The sequence below is a fragment of the Cyclopterus lumpus genome, chromosome 23 (genome assembly GCF_009769545.1).
Source record: "Cyclopterus lumpus isolate fCycLum1 chromosome 23, fCycLum1.pri, whole genome shotgun sequence".
Lineage (NCBI taxonomy): Eukaryota > Metazoa > Chordata > Actinopteri > Perciformes > Cyclopteridae > Cyclopterus > Cyclopterus lumpus.
In genome coordinates, this window is record NC_046988.1 from 5,642,304 (window position 1) to 5,664,193 (window position 21,890).

Below are 21,890 nucleotides of genomic sequence, written 5' to 3' on the forward strand. Positions count from 1 at the left end.
ATGCGGCATTTAGTTGTGGCAAAAGGTAAGACAAGTTCAGTTTTTGCAGATGATCTTGTATTGTTCTCCCCGAGCCCTCTGTGCAACCGACGCAGCTGCCCCCCATTCAGATGAAGGGTTTAGGGTTAGGATAACCCATTCATTTGAATAGGTTAGGCTGTTGTCTATCTGAACATGGCCTAAAGCAGAGTCCACTCCGACAATGGGCTTGTGATAATAAGATCATTATTCCACAAATATGCCCCTCTTAATATGGTTGATCTCATTCAATGATAGTGCTGACCATGTTATGATAAACTAATAAAGATGTTACTCTGAAGGGTGAGAACTGATTGAGCCCTGCACCAAAACCTTTTGAAAAACAAAAGAAAAAGAGTGAAATGTTTTTTTATCCTCATTTGAATGAAAAACGTATTTTACTACATGTCTTTTGAATTTGTGTGACACAAAGGCTTCAGCCTCTGGTTCCAGTTTGGTCATTGAGCTGCCTTCCCACCTGTTCTCATGGCTGTTTGATTGGCTCAACCCCTGGTCCCGGTTCCGTCCGTGTGTCTTCATGTAATCCCACCTGTTCTCCGGGATGTTATCCTTCTGACAACCCCAGCGCACTCGCCCACACCCACAGTCCCTACCCACTTCCACTACTCACTGCTGGGGTGAAAGGAGTCTTTTGTGTCCATGCATCCACCTTTTTCTTTTTTTTTTTTTGCTCTATGACGGCTCGAAGAGAGAATGAGAGAGAGCCAATCCCACTAGTGTGGTCACTACAGTTGGTGGAGGAGGAGAAGAAGAGGAGGAGAAGGAGGAGGAGGAGGAGGAAAAGGCAGAAAGGAGGAGAGGTCTTTGGCTTGTTTGGACCCCCTGTAGAGCTGGAGGTGTCGAGGGGGGAAATAAGACTGCAACAGCTGCGTGTTCATGTGTATATGTGTGTTCAGGCTTGATGATATATGGTCACACATGCACACACACTTTGCAAATTTGACACAAACGGTGAAACACACACACTGCGCAACCCCTCATCTGTCTGTCTCCGGATCTTTGTTGCTGTTTTCATCCATACTCCCACCGGGTATTAAATAACACACACTATATCATTCCCCTCCTCCGGCCATAGCTTCCCTCCCTTTTCACACCAAATCTGACCGCCCGGCGGTGTGCATGTCCGTCAAGTTTATCTCCATGTGAGTGTTCAAAGCTCAGCCCCGTCTGTCCTCAACGCTTTAATCAAACGGACAGACGGGCATACCTGAGGAGAAAATACGACCGGCGGCTTGCTGGAGGAGATGAGAGGGATCTTTCGCTGAGCGCTTCCAGATATGAGCGAGCGCACTCGCACACGTGCATCAGCAGAGGAGCGCCGGCGAGGCTCTGCAGTGTTGAGTGCGATCCGACAGAGGCCCGGAGGACAGAATCACGATGTTCTTGGCTGTGATCGGACTGGTGCTACAACCTGATTCTGTTGTGGCGTTGTCACCCCTCCAGATACCATCTTGTCAGATTGTATGAATTGTACCCCCTTTTGATGTGAACAATGTTGTTTGTATAAGTCATACAAATTTAAATATAGCGGGAGTCTGGAACTGATGGATCTATTTCTGGGAACACACTCTGTCTTCATCTGCTAACCTGCTGGCATTCCTGTGATTAATCATCTATCGTCGGTTGGCCTTTGTTTGCATTTTAAATCACCACGGTGCCATGGTTGAAGCTAAACAAGCAACAATAATTAAACACGTACTTTATGTGACAGTGTTATAAGGAACAGCAATTATTAAAAGAGACACGTTTGATCGTTTAGGAAATACACTGATACGCTTTCTTGAGAGAGTTGAAGAGTTGAAGAAGAAGATTGATACCACTCTCATATCTGTCTGCTAGATATGAAGCTGGAGCCAGTTAGCTTAGCATAAAAACAGATGGAGACAGCTAGCCTGGCTCTGCTCTGTCCACAAGTTAACAAAACCACCTGTACCCTGTCTTTCTTCCACTTCAGTCTTTGAACGGTTTGAACTTTAAACCTTTCAACCTTTTCTTGTCCCAGTCTTTATGCAAAACTAACCGGCTGTCGCTTCATGATTGACACAAATGAGATCGACGTCGATCTTCCACCTAAACTAAATGATGCTGATGTGCCATCACGTCGCGACACAACTGTTGCTGGCGTTTCGTTGATATCTTTCTAGACTTTTCTTTTTAAGGGTGGACTATATGGTTCAACCTGACAACCTTTATTCTATTTAGGGCTATATGGTAAAAAAAAGAAAAAATGTTTGCGAAGAGAGAGAGTGGCAAATAAGCTGCGTCAATTCTGTAGCGGTCTAATAGTTTGAAATTCCAGAGACATTTCCTGCTCTCACTAATATCTTTTATTTCTGGTTGGTTTTGGCCTTACCTCTTTTGATCGCCGGTGCTTTGATTAAGTATATTTAAGTGTGATTTCTTTTGCTTGGCAATTTCAACTCTGCCTCCAGCGTACAGGATGTCTGTCAGCGTGTCTGCAAGCTGCTGATATGTGAGCTGATGTTGGCGCTTGCTGCCGTGAGAGAGAAAAAGAGTGAAAGGGAGATGAGCCTTGACATCTTGTTGGCCTCTGAACAGAACAGTTGGAATTACTGTAGAGGGCAATGCTTCCTTTGAGGAAAACTACAATGTTTTAATTGGCGAATAGGGCACACAAAGGAGAAGGATGAGAAAGAATGCTCAATTGTTTTATTGAACGCGCAGAGCAACGCGATTGTTTTGTTTCCTGGGATGTTTTATTGCAAACTGAGAGGAAAAGAGGAGGAGAAATGTGAGCAGATTGTGCTGCTCAGAGTGTGTGTGTGTGTGTGTGTGTGTGTGTGTGTGTGTGTGTTTGTTTGATCACCTCTAAATTCAAGCTTGCTGTTTGCTTGCCCTACCTAATAGGCTGAAGGTGTTCAGGCGTGTCCAATAAGGTGGAGCTGATGGTTGAATTTCTGCTCAGTGATTGGCTGGAAGCCATTCAGTTTACAGTTGTTGTACTGATTGAAATATTTGAAAACCTTCAAGGGGGGAGGGAGCCGTCCACCGCTCTGTTGGGATTTTAAAACCTGACAGCAGTTTCCATTGGTTGCTCTGCTGTAAAGTTTTAACTGCGCAGTAAAAAAAAAAGTGTTGCATGGTGAAAAAATAGCAGAGCACATTTTCACAATGCCCTGTCGTTTAAGCTTCCTGTCTTTTATAATAGGTGGGGCCTCCCCTGAGCTTGTAACGTTTTTAAGCTTTCTATTACCATTCTCTTTAGTCATGATAAATGTCACAGGATGGAATTAACCTCATCAGCTACTGGAAGAAGGAATAGTACCAGGTTGGGTGTTTTCTGTGGATCATCTTCAAAAGCAAAAACAAACAAACATCTAGATGAATCAAATGAAAGCAGCGTCCTGTTAGCGTAAGATGACACGTTGTCTGGATTCTGCCTTTCAGTTGGGTTTAAGAACGGCAGGAATTGTGTGTGAAAGGGTTAAAGTGTGTCTCTCTGGTGGGCTCGTCACCTCGTTGAAGCCTGTCACAGCTACACATGTCTTGTTTGTTTTCAGTTGTTTTATTGGCCGTCCCTCTGACTAACTGACTAAACACTGTTGTTGATTTTACACATCGGAGCTGGGCAGGTGGGTGGTCACCAGAGTTGTCAAGCAAACAACGAACACATTGCTAAAACAAATGCCCAGCTTCAAATACAAATAGTGTATCTGTGTAATCTTCAGAGATACGGGTGATTGTGTAATGTTGTTTTTATTGCGAGGTAATCAGACATGTGTCTGAGTTTGTGAATAGTGTCCATTATTCCAACCTATTAATTAGAACATTTGTTTTAAAATGTCAGTTTGTTGACACATTGGAGTCAAAGAGGGAATTTTGGATATCTCTTTTTAATCACTACATAAATGAGAACATACTGGAAACAGACAATAAAAAAATAAAAGGTTTTATAAATCAGGGTGTGAATGATGTGTGAACAAACCTCTCTATAAAAAAAGTGCTACTGAAGTGGAGCTTTGTGGATATCAGAAAAATCTCATCTTAAGAAAACCTCTTTTAAATGTGTATTGTAAAATGACCTCAAATTTGAAGACGCTACAGGTGAATAGAGTGAACACATTTAACTAATAGATATCACCTTGAAGTGTGTGTGTGTGTGTGTGTGTGTGTGTGTGTGTGTGTGTGTGTGCGTGCGTGTGTGTTAGACAGCCCTATGTGGTCAGTGGAGCACACTGACACTTGATAGACATATTTATTAGCCTTGTGTGGTCATTTGTGTGCCATCTTTGTGGGCCTGCTTCACAGGTCATTAACAGCTCTTATCGCCTCTGCAGCCCTGCAGCGGGACTCCCAACAGTGTGGCCTGTTGACACGTCTCCTGTTTATTTTTGTCAATAACAAATCCACCTTCACCTCACTGAATACAACCTACTGCATTAACCGATTCCAGTTGATGTGTTTTACACGTCCTAATCATTGGATTCACATTTATCTGTGCTTCAAGGCTGTCGAAGGGCGATAAGCAAATCGTAATATGCTGCAAACACATTGCTGATCTTTACAAGTGCTATCCAGTGAGTGGCTGCACGTTTGTAAACATGCCAGGTTATAGAGATAAGGGGATGTGTGTGTAGCTAATAAAATGTTCAATCACGATACTTCAAACGTGTGGAGATTACGCATCAGCTTTGATGCTTGTTTTTACTCGGAGGATCAACTATTAAAACAGTAGTATTTAGTCCTGTTAAACCTGTGTGTCTGCTGGTGGGCGCCTATATGTGTATGTGTGTGTGTGTGTGTGTGTGTGTGTGTGTGTGTGTGTGTGTGTGTGTGTGGGCTGGCATGCTTATTCACATAGAATGTTTTTTCCGTGGCGTCTGTCCGTAACACACCCTTTCCACGGTTCAACCCATCCTCTGTGTCTGTGTGTGTGTGTGTGTATGTGTGTGTGTGTGTGTGTGTGTGTGTGTGTGATCCCATGCTAGCAGCTGGTGGCCTTCTATAAATAACGTGGGTTGGGATGCCCCAAAATAGAAAGAAAACAAACTCCATTCTTGTAAATGTCTCCCAAGTGTACAAATAAATAAATAATAATTCTTGGCGTTGGAAAAAAAAGTCACTTTGGAAAAAGGAAGTTGCAAGATATTGCCATCGTCTTTCAGTATTTAATAATTGATACTGCTTTGGTTATAATAGCGTGATAGCCAGCACCGGGGGCACTCCCCTCCATCACTGCTAAGTCCTTCCCACGCTAATAATTCTCGGAGCGCCGACTGTATCGGAGTGCTAATCTGACGTAGTTTACTCAGTCACCAAATAGCTCGGCTTGTGTGCGGAATAGGTGATGAAGTCCTGTGTCAGTCAGCGCGTAAAAGCTTTACACAGAGCGCAGCTGTCGGTGTGTGTGTGGTTGGATTATTTGGATGCGAAACGGGAATGAATAAATGTGAATGAAGGGGTGAGTGTGTGTGGTAACAGATCGTGTCAGGACCTTTACAGACTCATCTGAACTTTTGTACTTTGAGTGTGTGTGTGTGTGTGTGTGTGTGTGTGTGTCTTCATGTAAGAATAACAGAAAGTCTCAACACAAGAGCAGCTCAAGTAAGAGCCGAAGTAGAATTTCATTCACAAAATGATGATCGCCTAAACAGAACCGTGCAGGTGTGTGTATTTCTCTGCCAAATGATGTGAGGCCATGCAGCATGTGTTCTGTGTTTGTGTGTGTGTGTGTGTGTGTGTGTGAACTGTCAGTTGGTTGGATCTCTGGCAGCAAGTGGGATAATAGGGTTTTCTCCGGCCTGCAGAGAGAGAGAGAGAGACAGGTGTGCAGCAGTTGATTGAGCGGCGCGTTGCAGCTGCTGCTTAATGTCACCGTCCTTAATGTGGCTCTGCATTTGTGTGCGTGCATCCCTCCGGCTGCACCGAGCTAGCGGGGCCTCGCGTCGCGTCCCGCTGTGAGTCATGTGTCCTTATGCAGTTGGGGTCGACCTCCAGTCTGGTTAGCGTTTAGCCTGAGACTAGCCGGGCCTGTCCACACCCTGCTCTGATCGACTGTGTGAGGAGAGCTAGGGTCCTGAGAAACAACCTCATCTACGTCTGAGAGTGACGGGCCACCTGGGGCCGAACCTCACCATGACTCTTCTTTCACCCCAACCCCCCCCCCCCCCCCCCCCCCCCCAGACACACATGACAACACTCATGTGCTCGGTGTGGTGCAGCAAAGCTGTGCAATCCGACCCATCTCCCTGCCCTGTTTCAACAGCATTATCCCCCCCACCACTCCACCCCTTTGAATTTCATCTGGCCTCACCACCTGTTGTCAGCTGTACTCCACCCAGTCTGTGCCCTCTGCAGCCTATAGCCTTCTGTTCCTGTCCATAGGCACCAGAGCTTACAGTTGTGCCAGAAGTAGGTATAAGTCCAGACCCAACCCTCCCCAGGGGCAGAAATCCTACACTGATCCAATTACTCCAAGCCGGGGCTTGAATCAGACCGAATCCACCCCGACTGGCAACTACTTAATTCAATCTAGCGGTAAAAGTGTTACACAAGTACACAAGTCAGTCTGTTAAGCTGCAGCGTAGAGAGGGTCGAGAGGGCAGACGAGATAGGATTGGGTCCAACCGTTATTGTGTTGAAGCTGCACACAGCAACAACATGTTACTGTTCAAACAAAATTTAAAATTTAAATGTGCGGTAAATCAGCCTTCTATTATTATTCTCTGCAGTTTTTTTTTTTGTTCTTCACATAAGGTGTAGACATGTCATCCGGGAAACAATATTTAACTTTTTTAATAGTTTAGAAATATGTGAGAGACTTACAGTATATACATACTACTACAGGAAGTGAATCAATACACTTGTATTGTGGTGCAGGACTACAATTATTTGCTTTTTTGCTTTCATTTCGAGTGAACTTCGATTTTGACAGACATATTCCAACTATTTAACTTTGTATTTGCAATCTTTAGCTGTGTGTGTGTGTGTGTGTGTGTGTGTGTGTGTGTGTGTGTGTGAAACTGAAAGCGCTCACCTTGCTGAAACATGGCCTTGTGTGCTGAGGACTCACTGGTCAGCCTACAGTTTACTGCTCAACTTAGATGATTTCTTCATGTCAAACATGTCAGTGTTTAATCTGTCGCATGTCAACCTGTTGCCGTTGGAGCTGCGACTAGGTAGAAGTGTGTTAACGGCAACATGACGTCTCTCTTTCTTTCTTCCAGACGGCCTCCATCACGTCGTGGCCCTCTGCACGCTGCGCGTCACCATCATCACCGACGACATGTTGACCAACAGCATCACGGTGCGTCTGGAGAACATGTCTCAGGAGCGCTTCCTGTCTCCCCTGCTCAGCCGCTTCCTGGAGGGCGTGGCGGCCGTGCTCTCCACCAAACGGGAGGCGGTGTTCGTGTTCAACATCCAGAACGACACCGACGTGCAGGGCTCCATCCTCAACGTGACCTTCTCGGCGCTGCAGCCCGGCGGCGCCCCGGGTAAAGGGGCGTTCTTCCCCTCCGAGGAGCTGCAGGAGCAGATCTACCTCAACAGGACTCTGCTCCGGATGATATCCTCCCAGGAGGTAACGCGCGTTGGACGCACACGTTCAAGTGCAAAGTATTCAAATTCTCCGTAGGCTGAACTCGCATTTTAAGGCTGCGATATCCTCCGTCTCTCCAGGTGTTGCCGTTCGATGACAACATCTGCCTGCGGGAGCCCTGTGAAAACTACATGAAGTGTGTGTCGGTGCTGAAGTTCGACAGCTCCCCGCCCTTCATCGCCTCCGACACGGTTCTGTTTCGGCCCATCCACCCCATCAACGGGCTGCGTTGCCGCTGCCCGCTCGGATTCACCGGCGACTACTGCGAGACCGAGATCGACCTCTGCTACTCGGGACCCTGCAAGAACAACGGGAGGTGCCGCAGCAGAGAGGGAGGGTACACCTGCGAGTGCCTGGAAGACTTCACCGGTGAGTCTTCTACATGGAATTAAAAAAAAGAAGATGAAATAAATAAAAATTCATGATCTTAGAGCTCAGTTTTTCCACTTACAGAATGAACTTTTTTTTGCAGTTTAGTGTAGCTCAACGCTGGCAGAATTTGCCTCGCAATGACATACATATTTCCATACTTTTTATAATAATTCGTAGCTTGCATATCATTGGAGAAAGGTGGTGAGACTATCACTGTTAAGTCAACAATTACATTTGATACATCTTTATTTTTTTGTATTATTTTGCAAGTACACTAGATTATTGGACAAACGTATCTCAACTAAACTATTTCATGCTTTAAATCAAATTACACATATGTGGTAATTGCCTGTGTGTAATAGTCAGCACAGAAGAAAAAGGCCTCTCTCTGTCTTTTATAAGTACGTGCAAAGGCTCATATCCTTTCTCACAAAGGCTTTAATGACTAGTACAACATTTTCTAAACCGCACTGACAGGTTGTGAACCTCTCAGCACCTGTTGTTGTAGTCTGAGGTTGACCCCAGTGCCGGCAGGGGAAACGTGCTTTGCGCATGCAGGAGATTTATTGCTGTATAGTGTACACAATGCCGACTATACCAGATCTCACTTTTAACTTAACCCATTCACCAAAACCACGTTAGCTCTAAGAACATTTTAGTTATTTAAAACTTTAAATAATCTTGATATTGTAGAAATGTGAACACTATGCAAAGGCAATCGCAGTACAAAAGGGCATATATTCCTCATTAGTATAACGGTGGACATTTGACATCTGGGCCCTTATAATCCACACTGTTTCCGTGTGACTTGGAGGTAATACTACCTATCTGGCCTATTGTTTCAAAGTGTGTCATCGTTTTTTAGAGAAATATACATTAGGGGAACAGGTATTTCCTGTGAAATAAAGACTGACTTATGAGGCAATACTCATAAATCAGTGAGCCATAAACCGAAGACACATTGTCAAGATTCAACAGATAAAGGCAGGAAGGGAAGAAGAAGCCCTCCAGTTAGCAACTGAGTTTGAGAATATTCTAACTGATTTGGAGGAAAAGGACTCAAACCTCAGTTACTCTGCACAGCATTCACATGGTAGATGAGCCTCGGAAGCTTTCATCATTCCCATTGAAATCACTTTCCGAAATATTTCCCGATGTCAGTGATCTTTCTCCCATACTTCCCCCTTGTACATCTGATACCTGACTGACTGTGTCTGCGTCTCTGTCCCTCCCTAATAGAGCAGAGAGGGCCTCTGACAGCCGTCATGCCTGCTTCTCTTCTGTCTCTCCCAACACTCTACCTCTCCGCTGCTTCTCTTCCTCCATCTTATCTGATGTAATTACCTGATTATACCTGCCTTTGTCACTCACCGGCCCTCTCTCGCCTTCTCCTCCTGCTCCCCATGTCCGTCTTCTCCACTCACCCATCATATTTCCCTTACCTGCATTGCGGTGTCCCCTCTTTGAAGGTCACAGTTCAACTCCAGATTGTCAGGGGCCATCAGGGCCCATTATTGGGCTGATGACAAGGGGGGCCCGCTCTATCCTCCTTGGGTTTCCTACAATACAGGGAAACAGATCTTTATAATTTCCCCCTCGGAAAAAAAAAAAAAAAAAAGAAGGATTATACTGAGGAGAGAGGGGCCATTAGCTGGTTCCAGGCTGTGGTGTTGGGGATCTGTGTGTGTATCCTGGGTGGAGAGATCTTGTCTGGACAGCAGGTTGACACACAACACTGCATGGGACACAGAGGCACCCATCACAAATAATATTGCAGTCAGGAAGAGGTCTGCTGGTGTATTAGTGGAGGAATTTATGCGAGCCGAGCCAGGAAACTGAGCTAGAGCCACATAGTCACATTTAGGAGGAATTTCCCATGGCCAGACCCCCTGCAGCAATTAACTGAATTAGATGATATAATATCATACATTTCATATCAACCATGCGGCCTTCAACTTATTTACAGAAGGACAGACTTGTGGCAAATGACAAAAGAAATTCTAAAATTGGTGGAAAAACCCACAGGGTTCTGATGAAGTCAAGTTTCTTTTTTTCAAGTATCGGTCGTTCTGAAACAAAGAGCTTATCCCTATTTTGTACTTCTTTCAACAGTCATATTTGCAGAAATCCCTCATAAAAACCCAGATGAAATCCACTGACAGTAGGGAATGCAGTGTGTTTGCATCAATGCTCTGATGATTGATCCCACAGACCTATAAAGTAGATGCATATGTCAAATATAAATGGGAGACAGAAAGCTCCCTTGATTATTCTGGTAAAGGTGGGACACGGCGAGTTAAAGTAGACAAAGAAGTGTTTGAGGGAGAGTTTTGTTATCTTTATATGGCTTAAAAGTATCCGGAACGCGGATTTGACTTAATGGCTCATCCCTGTCACTATTTTCTTTCACTCTCCATTAAGTCGCCCCCCCCCCCCCCCCCCCCCCCCCCTTTGTCACTCCCTTTCCATCCTTCTTACTTCTCTTTATGTCCTTTTCCTCTCCCTTCTCTCCAAATATGGCTAAATAACATTGTGGCTAAGACCTGCACTTCCCAGAAATACCTATAAACAGGGCTTTGTTGTTGTTGCCAACATTTGGATGGAGATAGGGGGAAAAAAAGGTCTTAACAACATTACACTGATGCAGACTCATTAGAAGAGGGCGCGGATTATGTGCATGAGTGTGCTTGACTTCTAATCAAAGGCGTCTTGTTAAAACAACTGGATTCCAAACAGATGATCTGTATTTCAGTTGACGGTGGAAAACACGCTTCACAGAAAAAGATGAAATGATGATAAGGGATTGATGAGATGATGTTATGACAAGTAATTTATCATTCAGATTCACTGACATTGCAATACACGCGTCGTATCCAGACACGGTGTGAGGACAGCGAGGAAGATGTACAAAAATAAATAAAATACAATGACATACAACTAATTCCCCTTTCTTCTCGTAGGCGAGCACTGCGAGGTGAATGCATCGTCAGGCCGCTGTGAGCCCGGTGTGTGTAAGAACGGCGGCCAGTGTGTCAACCGGCTCGCAGGTGGTTTCATGTGCCAGTGTACACCGGGAGAGTTCGAGAAACCTTACTGTGAGATGACCACCCGCAGCTTCCCCGGACAGTCCTTCATCACCTTCAGAGGCCTGCGACAAAGGTTCCACTTCACCGTCTCCTTCACGTAAGTACTTTCCCTAATTCCTTTCTTCCATCCTCTTTTGTCTTTTTTAAAAATGTTAAACTAAGTGACATCCAGTCCATACAAATGACCCTGTACGGATAAAATGCTGTCGAAGATAAAGGAAACGGACCGCTTGCTAAGCCTCGTTCCCCTTAGTCACTGTTGCTAAGCCCTTTAAGGGTTCAGCTCTCCCACGACATTTACAATGAGAACAGTCGCGAATGTAGCACTCGTAATTCTTCCGTAATTTCTTCTTTTTTTTTTAAAATTGGCCCTTCACTTGAAAGAAAAAGACTTCTTGTCAGTGGCAGATTTCGATAGCTAAAATAAATACGTTAACTTTAGCTAACTTTGAAATGATTTCAGCTCGTTTTAAAACAAGAGTCATGTAAAATGGCTCTTGAATATGCACTCGACGGCTACATACTGCGCATGATATTATGCTAAAAGACTCAGGCCAATGCTAACAGGTCCCATGCTAGTGATTGCGGCCTCGTTAGCTCTAAAAAAAAAGAGACAATTTTCCAACTCTTTAAATTCCGTATATCACTCAAAGTTACTCAAGAGATGATTTATTAAAAAACTAATTTATTTACATCCAAGTAATATATTTCCTTTGAAAGAATATTGTTGATTGTAAAAAAATTCAGATTTACAAAATTCCAGGCTGTTAAATTTACTGGATACGATTTCTTTGTTTTCTTTGCACACACCTTTTGTTTGCGCAGCAACAGCAGCGCACCTCTGTGATACCTGTAGTATCGGTGTGTGTTGCTGGACAAATAAAAACAGCAGAGTTCTGTGAGCTAAAGTGTGTCAACTGGGACGTGCAGAGACATGTACACACTTTTAAATTGTGTCCCGGTTCCCACCTCTCTACATAAAAGCAAAGATGACACACACACACGCACACACACACACACACACACACACACACACACACAATCCAAACGAATGTGCAACGTTGTGAGGTGCGCTTGTGAAACCGCTGGAGGAAGATAACCTTTGCTCAGCAAGTCAGCAAGACACAGTAAATATTATGATGTTTTTATCGAAGGTTTTCGTTACCAGTAATAGGCGAGATGGGTTTGATGATGCGACTTTGTCGACACCGTGGCGGTGAGGAAGGTTTGCAATGCGGTGAAAACAGGAAAAGGCTGTGCGATGTGTTTCCCTTATCAGTGTTTGGGAACAGCCATCCTGACTTCCTCGCTGGCATCTGCCGGCTGACTCCTCTGCCCTCACCTTACACTCCGAACACAGAGGCGCACAAAGAGCAATGTGAACTTTGTGCCCTCGTGGAACGCACTCTCTCCGGTAGGTATTAACCAGGTCTTTCTCCCCCTCCTCACACGTGGACACACTCATGCATCATCCACGGCAGGGGAACTGTTTCCTGTCTGCGGCCCGCTGGCTCTTACACACATCCTGCCTTTCCTTTCCAAGTGACTTTTCCTCAAGAGCCCCCTCGGCCCTTTCATCATGAAGCTATCTGCAAAGCCTTCAGCCGCTCAGTCCCGCTCTGTTTGAGTTGGATAGGTGCTTTGAAATGTGACAGGAAACGTGAGCTAGAGCAGAGATAAACAGTTGAAATCCACTCAACCCTTTGTGGGTGAGAAACCTGAATATACATTGTTTTATATTTTAAATTGGACAAATAAATCCCTTTATATTAATTTTTTTAATTGAAACCCAACCTGTGATAAGGTACCACATACTGTTCCTCCATCTTTGGGTTGATTAGTTAGTCGCACAGTTTTTTCATATGTATATATGGAAAGAAAAAAAAGAATCTAAAAGAATCTCTAACATCCCATCTGTCTCCAGGTTTGCTACCAGAGAGAGGAACGCTCTGCTCCTCTACAACGGCAGATTCAATGAAAAACACGACTTCATCGCTCTGGAGATCATTGACGAGCAGGTTCAGCTTACCTTCTCTGGAGGTTAGTCCCCATAGTGTGTGTGCGTGTGTGTGTGTGTGTGTGTGTGTGTGTGTGTGTGTGCTAATGAATGTGTGGTCACCACTTATATGTTAATATCAGCTACATTGTAAGTAGATTAACACAAGTGCAAGAGCACTTTATCTAAAGTGACTTTCACAAAGAGCCCGCTGAATAACTCTTATCAACATGCGATTTTTTTTGTGTGTGTGCACAACAATTTAACACATTCATTTGTGTTTCTGCATGTGTAGGTAAGAGAAATGGGTGTGTTTTTATGTTTTGAAAGCAGCAGCTTTCTCGGTGTGGGAGCTGCCATACTGATTAATGATGGCACAGTCATTCAGTGGCCAAAGTACACCGACTACATAGACACACACACACACACACTCAAAACTGGTTAACAAATGCATGTTTTTAAAGCACATATGCTCTTACACATATGCACATACACACACACACACACACACGCACACACACACACTCACAGTTTGTGAATCTTCCCCCTTATTTATCTCATCTGAGCCCATTATTATACATCGTATTCTATTTGTTGACTATATTTTGTATTATTAATCTGAATCGGCAAAGTAAGAACGCAGCAGAGTCAAGCGTACAATATATTTGCTTCTGAATTGTAGTGAAGTACAAGTACAAATAAACTGAAAATGGAAAGTCAATTAAAAGTACTTCAAAATAGTACTTAAGTACAGTACTTGAGCAAATGTATTTAGTTTATTTCCACCACTGAATCAAACACACGCACAATCATTATTCAAACAACTGTTGGGAAGCAGATCAAACGCACATTCTTTGTGCTGGTGACTGTTGTTTTCAGAGCAGGCCGACTTTCCCATGGTTCCATGCAGGGAGGATCCAGCTCAATATGATTATGTGGGGAGCCGAGCCAAGCTCTTGTGCCCCGCTACAAATCTGAAATATGATTAAACGTTAAATGCATGACTCGTTAAAATAAATACCCAAATTATGAGTCATGCTTAATGAGAATGAAATTGAGTGGGAGGAGAGCCTTTGATCTGTTTGAAGTGTTTCTGTTGCTTTCCTGTCTTTATAAAGTATAGTAAACAAACGCATCCGTGAAGTAGGACACACGGTCACTGCCACGACCTTCGCCCTCTTTTTCTTTCTTTTTTTTTTTCTCACGTGCACACCCAGAAAACTGAGGCGTCACTTATTAACCCTCTCTGTCAAACAAACACACACACATTAGTTGTGAGTGTTGCTGTGCTGTTTGCTGATTTCCAGAGCAGTGGATTCCTGCCTAGACTGCTTCTGCCCTTGACAAACAGAGTAAACCCTCAGCAAATCTGCTGCCTTTGTGCTGTGCAATCTCCTTACTGAGAGCCATTGATACGACAGATTTATACTGGCTTTCCCAGTTGATTTATGATCACGGTGTGTGTGTGTCATGTCAAGTTTGCTTTTTCAAGGCAATTCATCAATAACCTGTATAATATGCTGAGCGAAGTAGAGCATTCAGCATATAAACCATATAAATGACATTATATTCATAATAAACTTCTCTCACGTTCCCTTTTCCTCTTCAACTTTTTCCATTTTCCATCCTCTCTTCATTCCTATCCCCTACCCTTCATCCCCCACTGGCACTTGTTCATCCTCCACTCTCTTCCCTTATCCTCTCTTCTTCCCTCCAGGTGAGACAAAGACCACAGTGTCTCCCTACATCCCAGGCGGGGTCAGTGACGGCCAGTGGCACTCTGTCCAGCTCCATTACTACAACAAGGTAAGGAACTTGATCGACTGCCGTTCCTCCTCCTCCTTTGCCTCCTCCTCCTCCTCCTCCATTGAAATTTGCCCTTGACAAACGTGAGATAAGGGTTAAAGCACGAGATGCTGACGCTTCAGAGTTTGCTTCGGAGAGTTTTTAATGTAGAAATATCCAGCTGAATGTTGCATTTGTTTCCACTTAAACGGCACAGCCCATCGAGATCACACCTAGCCAGTATTTATAAGTTCAGGCGTCGTATCCTGAGAGTAAAATGTATGAAATGTGGCTTTCTTTGAGGCTGCCGAGTCAGGTTTGACTAATGACGTTAACGCTGACACCGGCTCAACCTTCTGCCTTAGCCTTCGACACTGAATTATAGTTCAGCTCTTCTAAAAGAAGTGCCGTGGCCTGGCTGCGGCTCCAAGGTTCAAAAGTTCATCTGCGGTATTTTCGACCTCAAGTGTATATTCTCAGTCGAGGGTAGATTGCCATCAAATGTCGGGATTGTTTCATGATGTCGCTCTCTCAATTTAAACAAAAGGATTTCCTTCTTTTAACCCCAAGACATGTTAGTGTTTCAAGACGTTCCCACGATGTTCTTCTTGCTTCTGTGCGAAGTCCAATCCCAGACGAGAGACTGCGATTATTTCACAACCTTGCTCATGTATCCACTTCTGTTGTGATATTGTATTAGAAGGGCTTACAATGCAGTCAAGTGCTGGTGTTACTTTCCAACAAACTTCCTGAGCCTGCGGGCATTGTTCTTATAACGTTTACCCAGACGGGAAATAAGATACATGCAGATCCAATCATTTCTTTCTGGGTGTGAAATTTTGAGTGGTCTACCGTCATAGAAATGGTCACGTTAAGGATGAAAGCTGAGTTATAGTATGGCATTCTTAATGCGACGATTATCTTCATCGTCACTTGGCTAACGATCAATTTGACCCGTTTGAAGTTATAACAGCGATTCACTTGCCATCTTCCCGAAGTGAGGCTAATCAACACAAGCTTTGTGGACATGTGACACACCGTCTGCGCCGCCTTATTCCGTAGCCTTTCAAAGCTAACACGCTAACTGGTATCCATGTGCAATGCTACGCTCTGACAAAAAGACATCGATCCCTCTATTCATTCATTCCCGTATCTCCTTCTGGCTCTTCCTTCATGTATCCGACGCTGACAGCCGTAGCATTAACAAGACTTCCGTCATCGTATATCAGCAGTACTTGTGTGTGTCTTTTGCGCCTTGCTTCTTGGCCTAACGCGAGCCAACAATGCACACCGTCTCACGTTTCACAGGTTGGTCGCCTCTTTCTCGCGACCAGCGATAGAGCCCATAGCATACTCGTTAGCCCTGAGAGGAATGTTTTCATCAAAGGTGATGAATCAGGCTGCCGTACTGTAGCATGTTAGCCGCAGGGTCACATGTGTATCTATTGTTTGAGTATTGTGTATCTGTTTAACGGCACGGCCTTTATGTGGCTGGAGACAATCGCTTGGACCGTGTAGTGCTCTGTTAACGTTGCTGCAAGCCCCCTGACTACCACAGGTATTATTTGCAGATCGCGGTCTGTCTGCACTGAACACGTCTTTGCTCCGTTTATCTTTTGGGCTGTCTGGTAGTTGCAGTGATGTCTCCAAGGCAACGATAGATTAATTTCCCCGGCCGAATAGATTTCCTGCTTTGTTCAAGTTCCGCGCAAGTTTTCTTTCCTGATTTATTTAGCATTACTGATCCTGCAGGCTTCCGCTTCGCTTCTGTGACCTGCAGATACATGTACACAAGCGCATACACACACGCACGCATGCACGCACGCATGCACGCACGCACACACGCACACACGCACACACGCACACACACACACACACGCATTACACCGTGTAAAGAACCAATGCTAGTCTTAATACAGGCCAGTGATTTGCAAAGCTGGTGACACATTCCCTTAAATTAACCCGAGGCCGACCGTAGCTCTGACACAAGGTCATCTTTTCTTCATGCGCTGAATGATCAGAAGTCGGATTGATTGATGGTAATTTAATCTCACATCAGTTGCCGGAGGGCTCAGTGGAAATGTATATGGCAGAAAGCAGTACCGTTCTCACAATAGATCAGATGTGTTGACATGTGAATGCATGGACGAAGTGAATGGAGTCGCACACATATATATGTCCGCCGCGCACGCAGGACCTCTCGCACACACACTTGTGCATCGCTAGCATTGCTTACATAGCACAGATAGAGACAAGGAAGAAGATCAGAGCCCAATTCTCAAACTGATGCAATCCAGATTCATGTGTGTTATCTTTCTTGGAGCTTTCCAGGGGCTTCAGCTATCATAAATAAAGAGATTTGGTCATGGTGGCTACTGGTGATTGATAGGCGTTATTGTTTAGAGATCAGTAGAGTTGCTCCAGTTAGTTAGCTATATTTATATATAACTTATAAGTTAAGATAAGTGTTTACAAACACGTTCTGACGTAGAGATTATATACGTAATATGATATATACAACCTATAGCTGCCAGTTAACTGTTGTGTAGCTCACTATACTAACTGGCAAAGCAAATGTCAGCTTTGTTTCCTGAGTATAAGAGGTTGATCACTAGATAAAAAATGTTGTTTAATAAAGATGAAAACTAGTAGGATTTAAAATTGTATTTCACAAAAACAACACAATATACTACAAACAAAAAAATTTAAGACTGTTTACTAACATGCATATGTAAATACAAAAATGTTGCACCACACAAACTAGTTTGTACACAAAGATATATTGTCCAGGTGGAATTGCTGCATAGCTAACTGAACTACCTAACTGGCCCTAAAATACTGAGGGAACTACGTGATATGGAATAAACTATTAGTAATATATATATACTCACCCATAAATGCATAAATGGACATGCACCTTCCTACTTACAATAACTCATTACTCTCAAACCTCCACCCGCACCTTCAGATCCACAAACAGCTCGCTCCTCCGGGTCCCCAACACCAAGCTCGGCACCATGGGCAACCGGGCCTTTTGCTTATGGAACAGTCTCCCTGAGCACGTGAGGGCAACACAGACACTGGACTCTTTTAGGACAGGCCTAAAAACCTTTTTATTCAGGAAGCCAAGCGACATACAATCATGTTACATTCATACACTGTAGACACAACTACAGGGAACAATTCAGGGTTAAGTGTCTTGCTCAAGGACACATTGACTAGGGTGGGGATTGAACCGCGAACCATGTAAAATAACACCTATATTACCAAATAGGGTCGGTTAGCTTAGCGTAATCTGAAATGTACTAACTCTAAACCTATGCATAGCTAAATAAAGTAATACACCGCTTTAAACTGTTATTGGGCAGTTATGTTACACCTTGTGATGATTGTGATTAAACAGCTACAGATGCCTATTACCTAAGATATTATTTAATGGTGCAACCCGAATCACTAGTTTGAAACTAGCTTGTTGTTACTAAGAACCAAGAAAAAGAGACTAATACTGTACTTATACTGTACAAAGAGCTGGTGCAGCCCAATGCAGGGTTGTTTGTCCCACATGAGCCCCCCAGTTTTTTGTTTTTTAACGGTCCCAACGACACACTCACACTATACACTCATGCACGCACAGGCGGGGATTTACTGGGTCAGATGGTGACGCGGTTGAAGGTTTTATGGGTGGCCCTCTTTGAAATCGGCTGCTGTTCTCTTCAGAAGAACCAGGGTGCCTCTGCTAAAAAATAGAGGTTACAGGTCAAGGGAGGGTTGGCATGACAACAGACATGGACTTGCCATTGTTGCAGGGATCTGGGTCGGTTGGAAAAGCAGTCTGTGCGTGTGTTTGCATCTGTGGGGGGTGCAGGCAAACAGAGAGCTACTCTGAATGTGTGTGCGTGTGTGTGTGTTTGTGTGTGTGTGTGTGTGTGTGTGTGTGCGTGTGCGTGTCCTTTTTGAAAATGTGCATATGTTTTTACTGCTATTAGGGATGTTACACAATAGAAGTGGATGGATAAAGACATTTTTTTAATTCCTTGGTGCAGATCCTTAAGGACAGTCGAATGTGTCAGAAAGACAAATCCAAACCGGAAACACAAACACACAGATGAAGTGTGTAGATGGGTATTCTTGGAGCAGCAGGAGGTTTTGTCTTGTGTTTTGATGTGTGCTAACTACAAGAAATGATGGCTTTTGTTGCAGGAAATGATGTTATTTAGCTGGAGACTGTGCAGGATGTCAGTCGTATCATGATTATGTCTGCCAAGCCACCTGCATGGATTTCACAGGATAGAATAGATTCCGAATAGACGAGGAATGCTTGATGATTCCCAGTGAAAAATACAATAACCACGGACATAATCTCACCAAAATCGACCATTTCAAGAAAATATTATTTTAGAGGTTTTGCCTAAAATCCTAACTCAAGGTCCATGCTGCAAGAGTGCGAGGTGCCGTTGAAATCTCTGGGAAAGCAAGAGTAAATGGACCTTGAGTCACAAATGTTTTGTCAAACTTCAAACAGAACTTTTTCTGCATTTAGCAAACACCTGTAAACCAGACTTAAACACAGTGATTATATAGTGGCTGATGCTAGTCAAGCTCCACGATGCAAACCCTTGTAATTTGGTTCAGAGTGGTGACTGAAGAGGTGGCTTTCTGACTGCCTCCCATCTGATCCACTCCCATGATCCTGTAGTTCCACGCTGAGTTTGCTTGATATTATTAGTTGGTATGATTTCACACGGGAAGCATAAAAACAAGAAGGAACTCGCAGGAATATCAATCATACGTGCGTTCACATTTCACTGGCTATCTTTAAACATGAGTAAGGTATGACAAAATGCTCATGAGTGCAACACCAATTAAGTGTAAACCACAGCTTTGAATAAACTATAATTAAGTTCTATGTGATCCGTCCGCATGTTGCCACTTTTAGTGAAGCATAGCATGACTGCAGACATGACATGCCCGTGTGTTTCCAGTATTTTCATATTTGCTGCCTCTCGCTGCACGCATGCTCGATGTTCGACAGGATAATAGTGTTATACTGGCTAATATGAGCTATGATATTTACGGCGAGGGTGTACAGACAGCATTCCCAGACAGGCTTAGCTGGCTCTTATCACTAGCGAGTACCAAACATTCACTCTTTCTGCTCCTGCGGCTCCTCCCCGGCTCTCACTCTGGTGCTGTTTACAGGGCAGGACTTTAATCAACAGAACATAAGTGCAAATTACTTCACAGCATAGCTTGAAGTACTTTTTAAATATGCTGTGTGTGTCTTTTTTTGCGCTCCACCGCTGCTGGGCTGTAACTGAACCACTCGGCTGTATTTAGAAAGCTGCTGGTGAACTCAAATAAAGACAGCTCTTGCTGCAATATTTCCAAATCCTTCAACACTTTTAGGCTTTTAAGACCTGCTGTGTTCAATATGTTATATACATACAAACAATTGATCATGGAGACAGCAGTTGGGCATTCTTTTTTTTTTTTTTTAAATGAACTGAGTCTAATATACTGATACATTATATTACATCTTCATATTCATACATAGCACCAGTGTTACATGGGTGGAACAGAGGTTGGTAAAAGGTGATGATAGTTGTTGTTGATTGAGCTGCGGGTAACGACTCAGCCTAAGTGGGCAAGTTGCATGGAGTCAAAGCTACAATTATCCAAGACGTTGTCCTACATGTTTCAGATTGACGGTCGCCATCAGGGAGAACTGCTCTGCACAGTTCTCTCAATCTGTGCGGTTAAATAAATAGCTGTAACCCTCTTCTCTGTATTCTCTCTCTGTCTCATTGTTGATGTTCCAGAGTATATTGTGTTTCCACGACTAGCAGATATGGAGTCAAACACACACACACACACACACACACACACACACACACACACACACACACACACACACACACACACATACACATTCTTTGACACATGCACACAGTGGATAATTGCTCTTTGGAGTGGTTTTGGATTGGCGATCTTAGTCTTTGTGTTGCAGTTTTATTGCTAATAGTCAAGGCCACATGTGGCTTTCCTGGGTGGCCGTAAAGACGCATGCCTTATTAGGTGTATGACTGTGTCATGGAGACACACACACACACACACACTCACACACTTCATCAGCTGTGCATAGGGATGTGTGTGTGTGTTATGACGAGGGACTGCGTTGTCTGTTTATGCACAGGTGAATGTTTGTGCTTTTGGAGGTTAAGTAGTTATATTTTGAGGTGAAGCCCCAGACCATACATTCCCCGGCTGGGTGTGTTTTTAGAGGAAGGGGCCATGTTATTCTTTGTTCTTGTTGTCGCAGTTTTCCCCAGACCTCAAACAGTTAAGGTTATCATCACACATAAACACACACGTTGCATTTAAGTACCAGGAACGATTCTTTTACTAATTACAAGGCATCATACTGTAGCTGTGACTATTTAAACAAAGTAAAGGGACATATCGTTAAGTGCTTCTAATCACTTATTTCCATTATTATAGCACGCATTTATCTAGTACTGCAGTATGTAAACATGCTTCTAAAACCATGCTTTGGGTCGATTGGGTGTAACAACCTATGTTGACATGTGGAAGTTGGTTTTGGGCTTTTGCATACTTGTTCCCTGTAAATTCATAGCAAAGCGTAGTAATTCTATAAAGTAAAGCTTTATAAATCTGACAGAGACGTTTTTGTCCGAAGGCAGCAGTGCATGAGTTGTGGCCCTATTGTGTGAGGTGGTGGGAGAGGTGTTTTTGAAGTGGGCAGGAAGGAATAGTTTTACTTTGGATGCTGTTATGTGTGTCAAATGATCTGGTAGCGAATCCAACCATAGACACTCCAGCGGGCATTCGTCTGTACACACACATGCATGCAGTACATGCACACAGCAATATCTGTCTTCATATTTCTTCTGCCGTGCTGTATTAAAGCTGGGGGAGGGCAGTTTATGTTTGGCATTATTGAGCAAAAATTCCATTATAATCTTTCAGCATATTGTAATTCAAGTCCGTTCCAAGGGTAAGCAGTTTTCTGGAAAAGGCAAAATAGAATTTC

The 21,890-nt window shown here is 43.8% G+C and overlaps 1 protein-coding gene across 2 annotated transcripts in view; it reads left to right on the plus strand.

Moving 5' to 3' along the window:
* The window catches only part of celsr1a (cadherin EGF LAG seven-pass G-type receptor 1a), a 77,857-nt gene that overhangs the window by 23,652 nt on the left and 32,315 nt on the right, over positions 1-21,890 (plus strand). For both annotated transcript variants that reach the window (XM_034525888.1, XM_034525887.1), the window contains exons 2-6: positions 7,227-7,582; positions 7,681-7,969; positions 10,933-11,155; positions 12,983-13,098; positions 14,772-14,860. In XM_034525888.1, the coding sequence (XP_034381779.1) occupies positions 7,227-7,582; positions 7,681-7,969; positions 10,933-11,155; positions 12,983-13,098; positions 14,772-14,860 (1,073 nt within the window). The remainder of the gene's footprint in view (positions 1-7,226; positions 7,583-7,680; positions 7,970-10,932; positions 11,156-12,982; positions 13,099-14,771; positions 14,861-21,890) is intronic.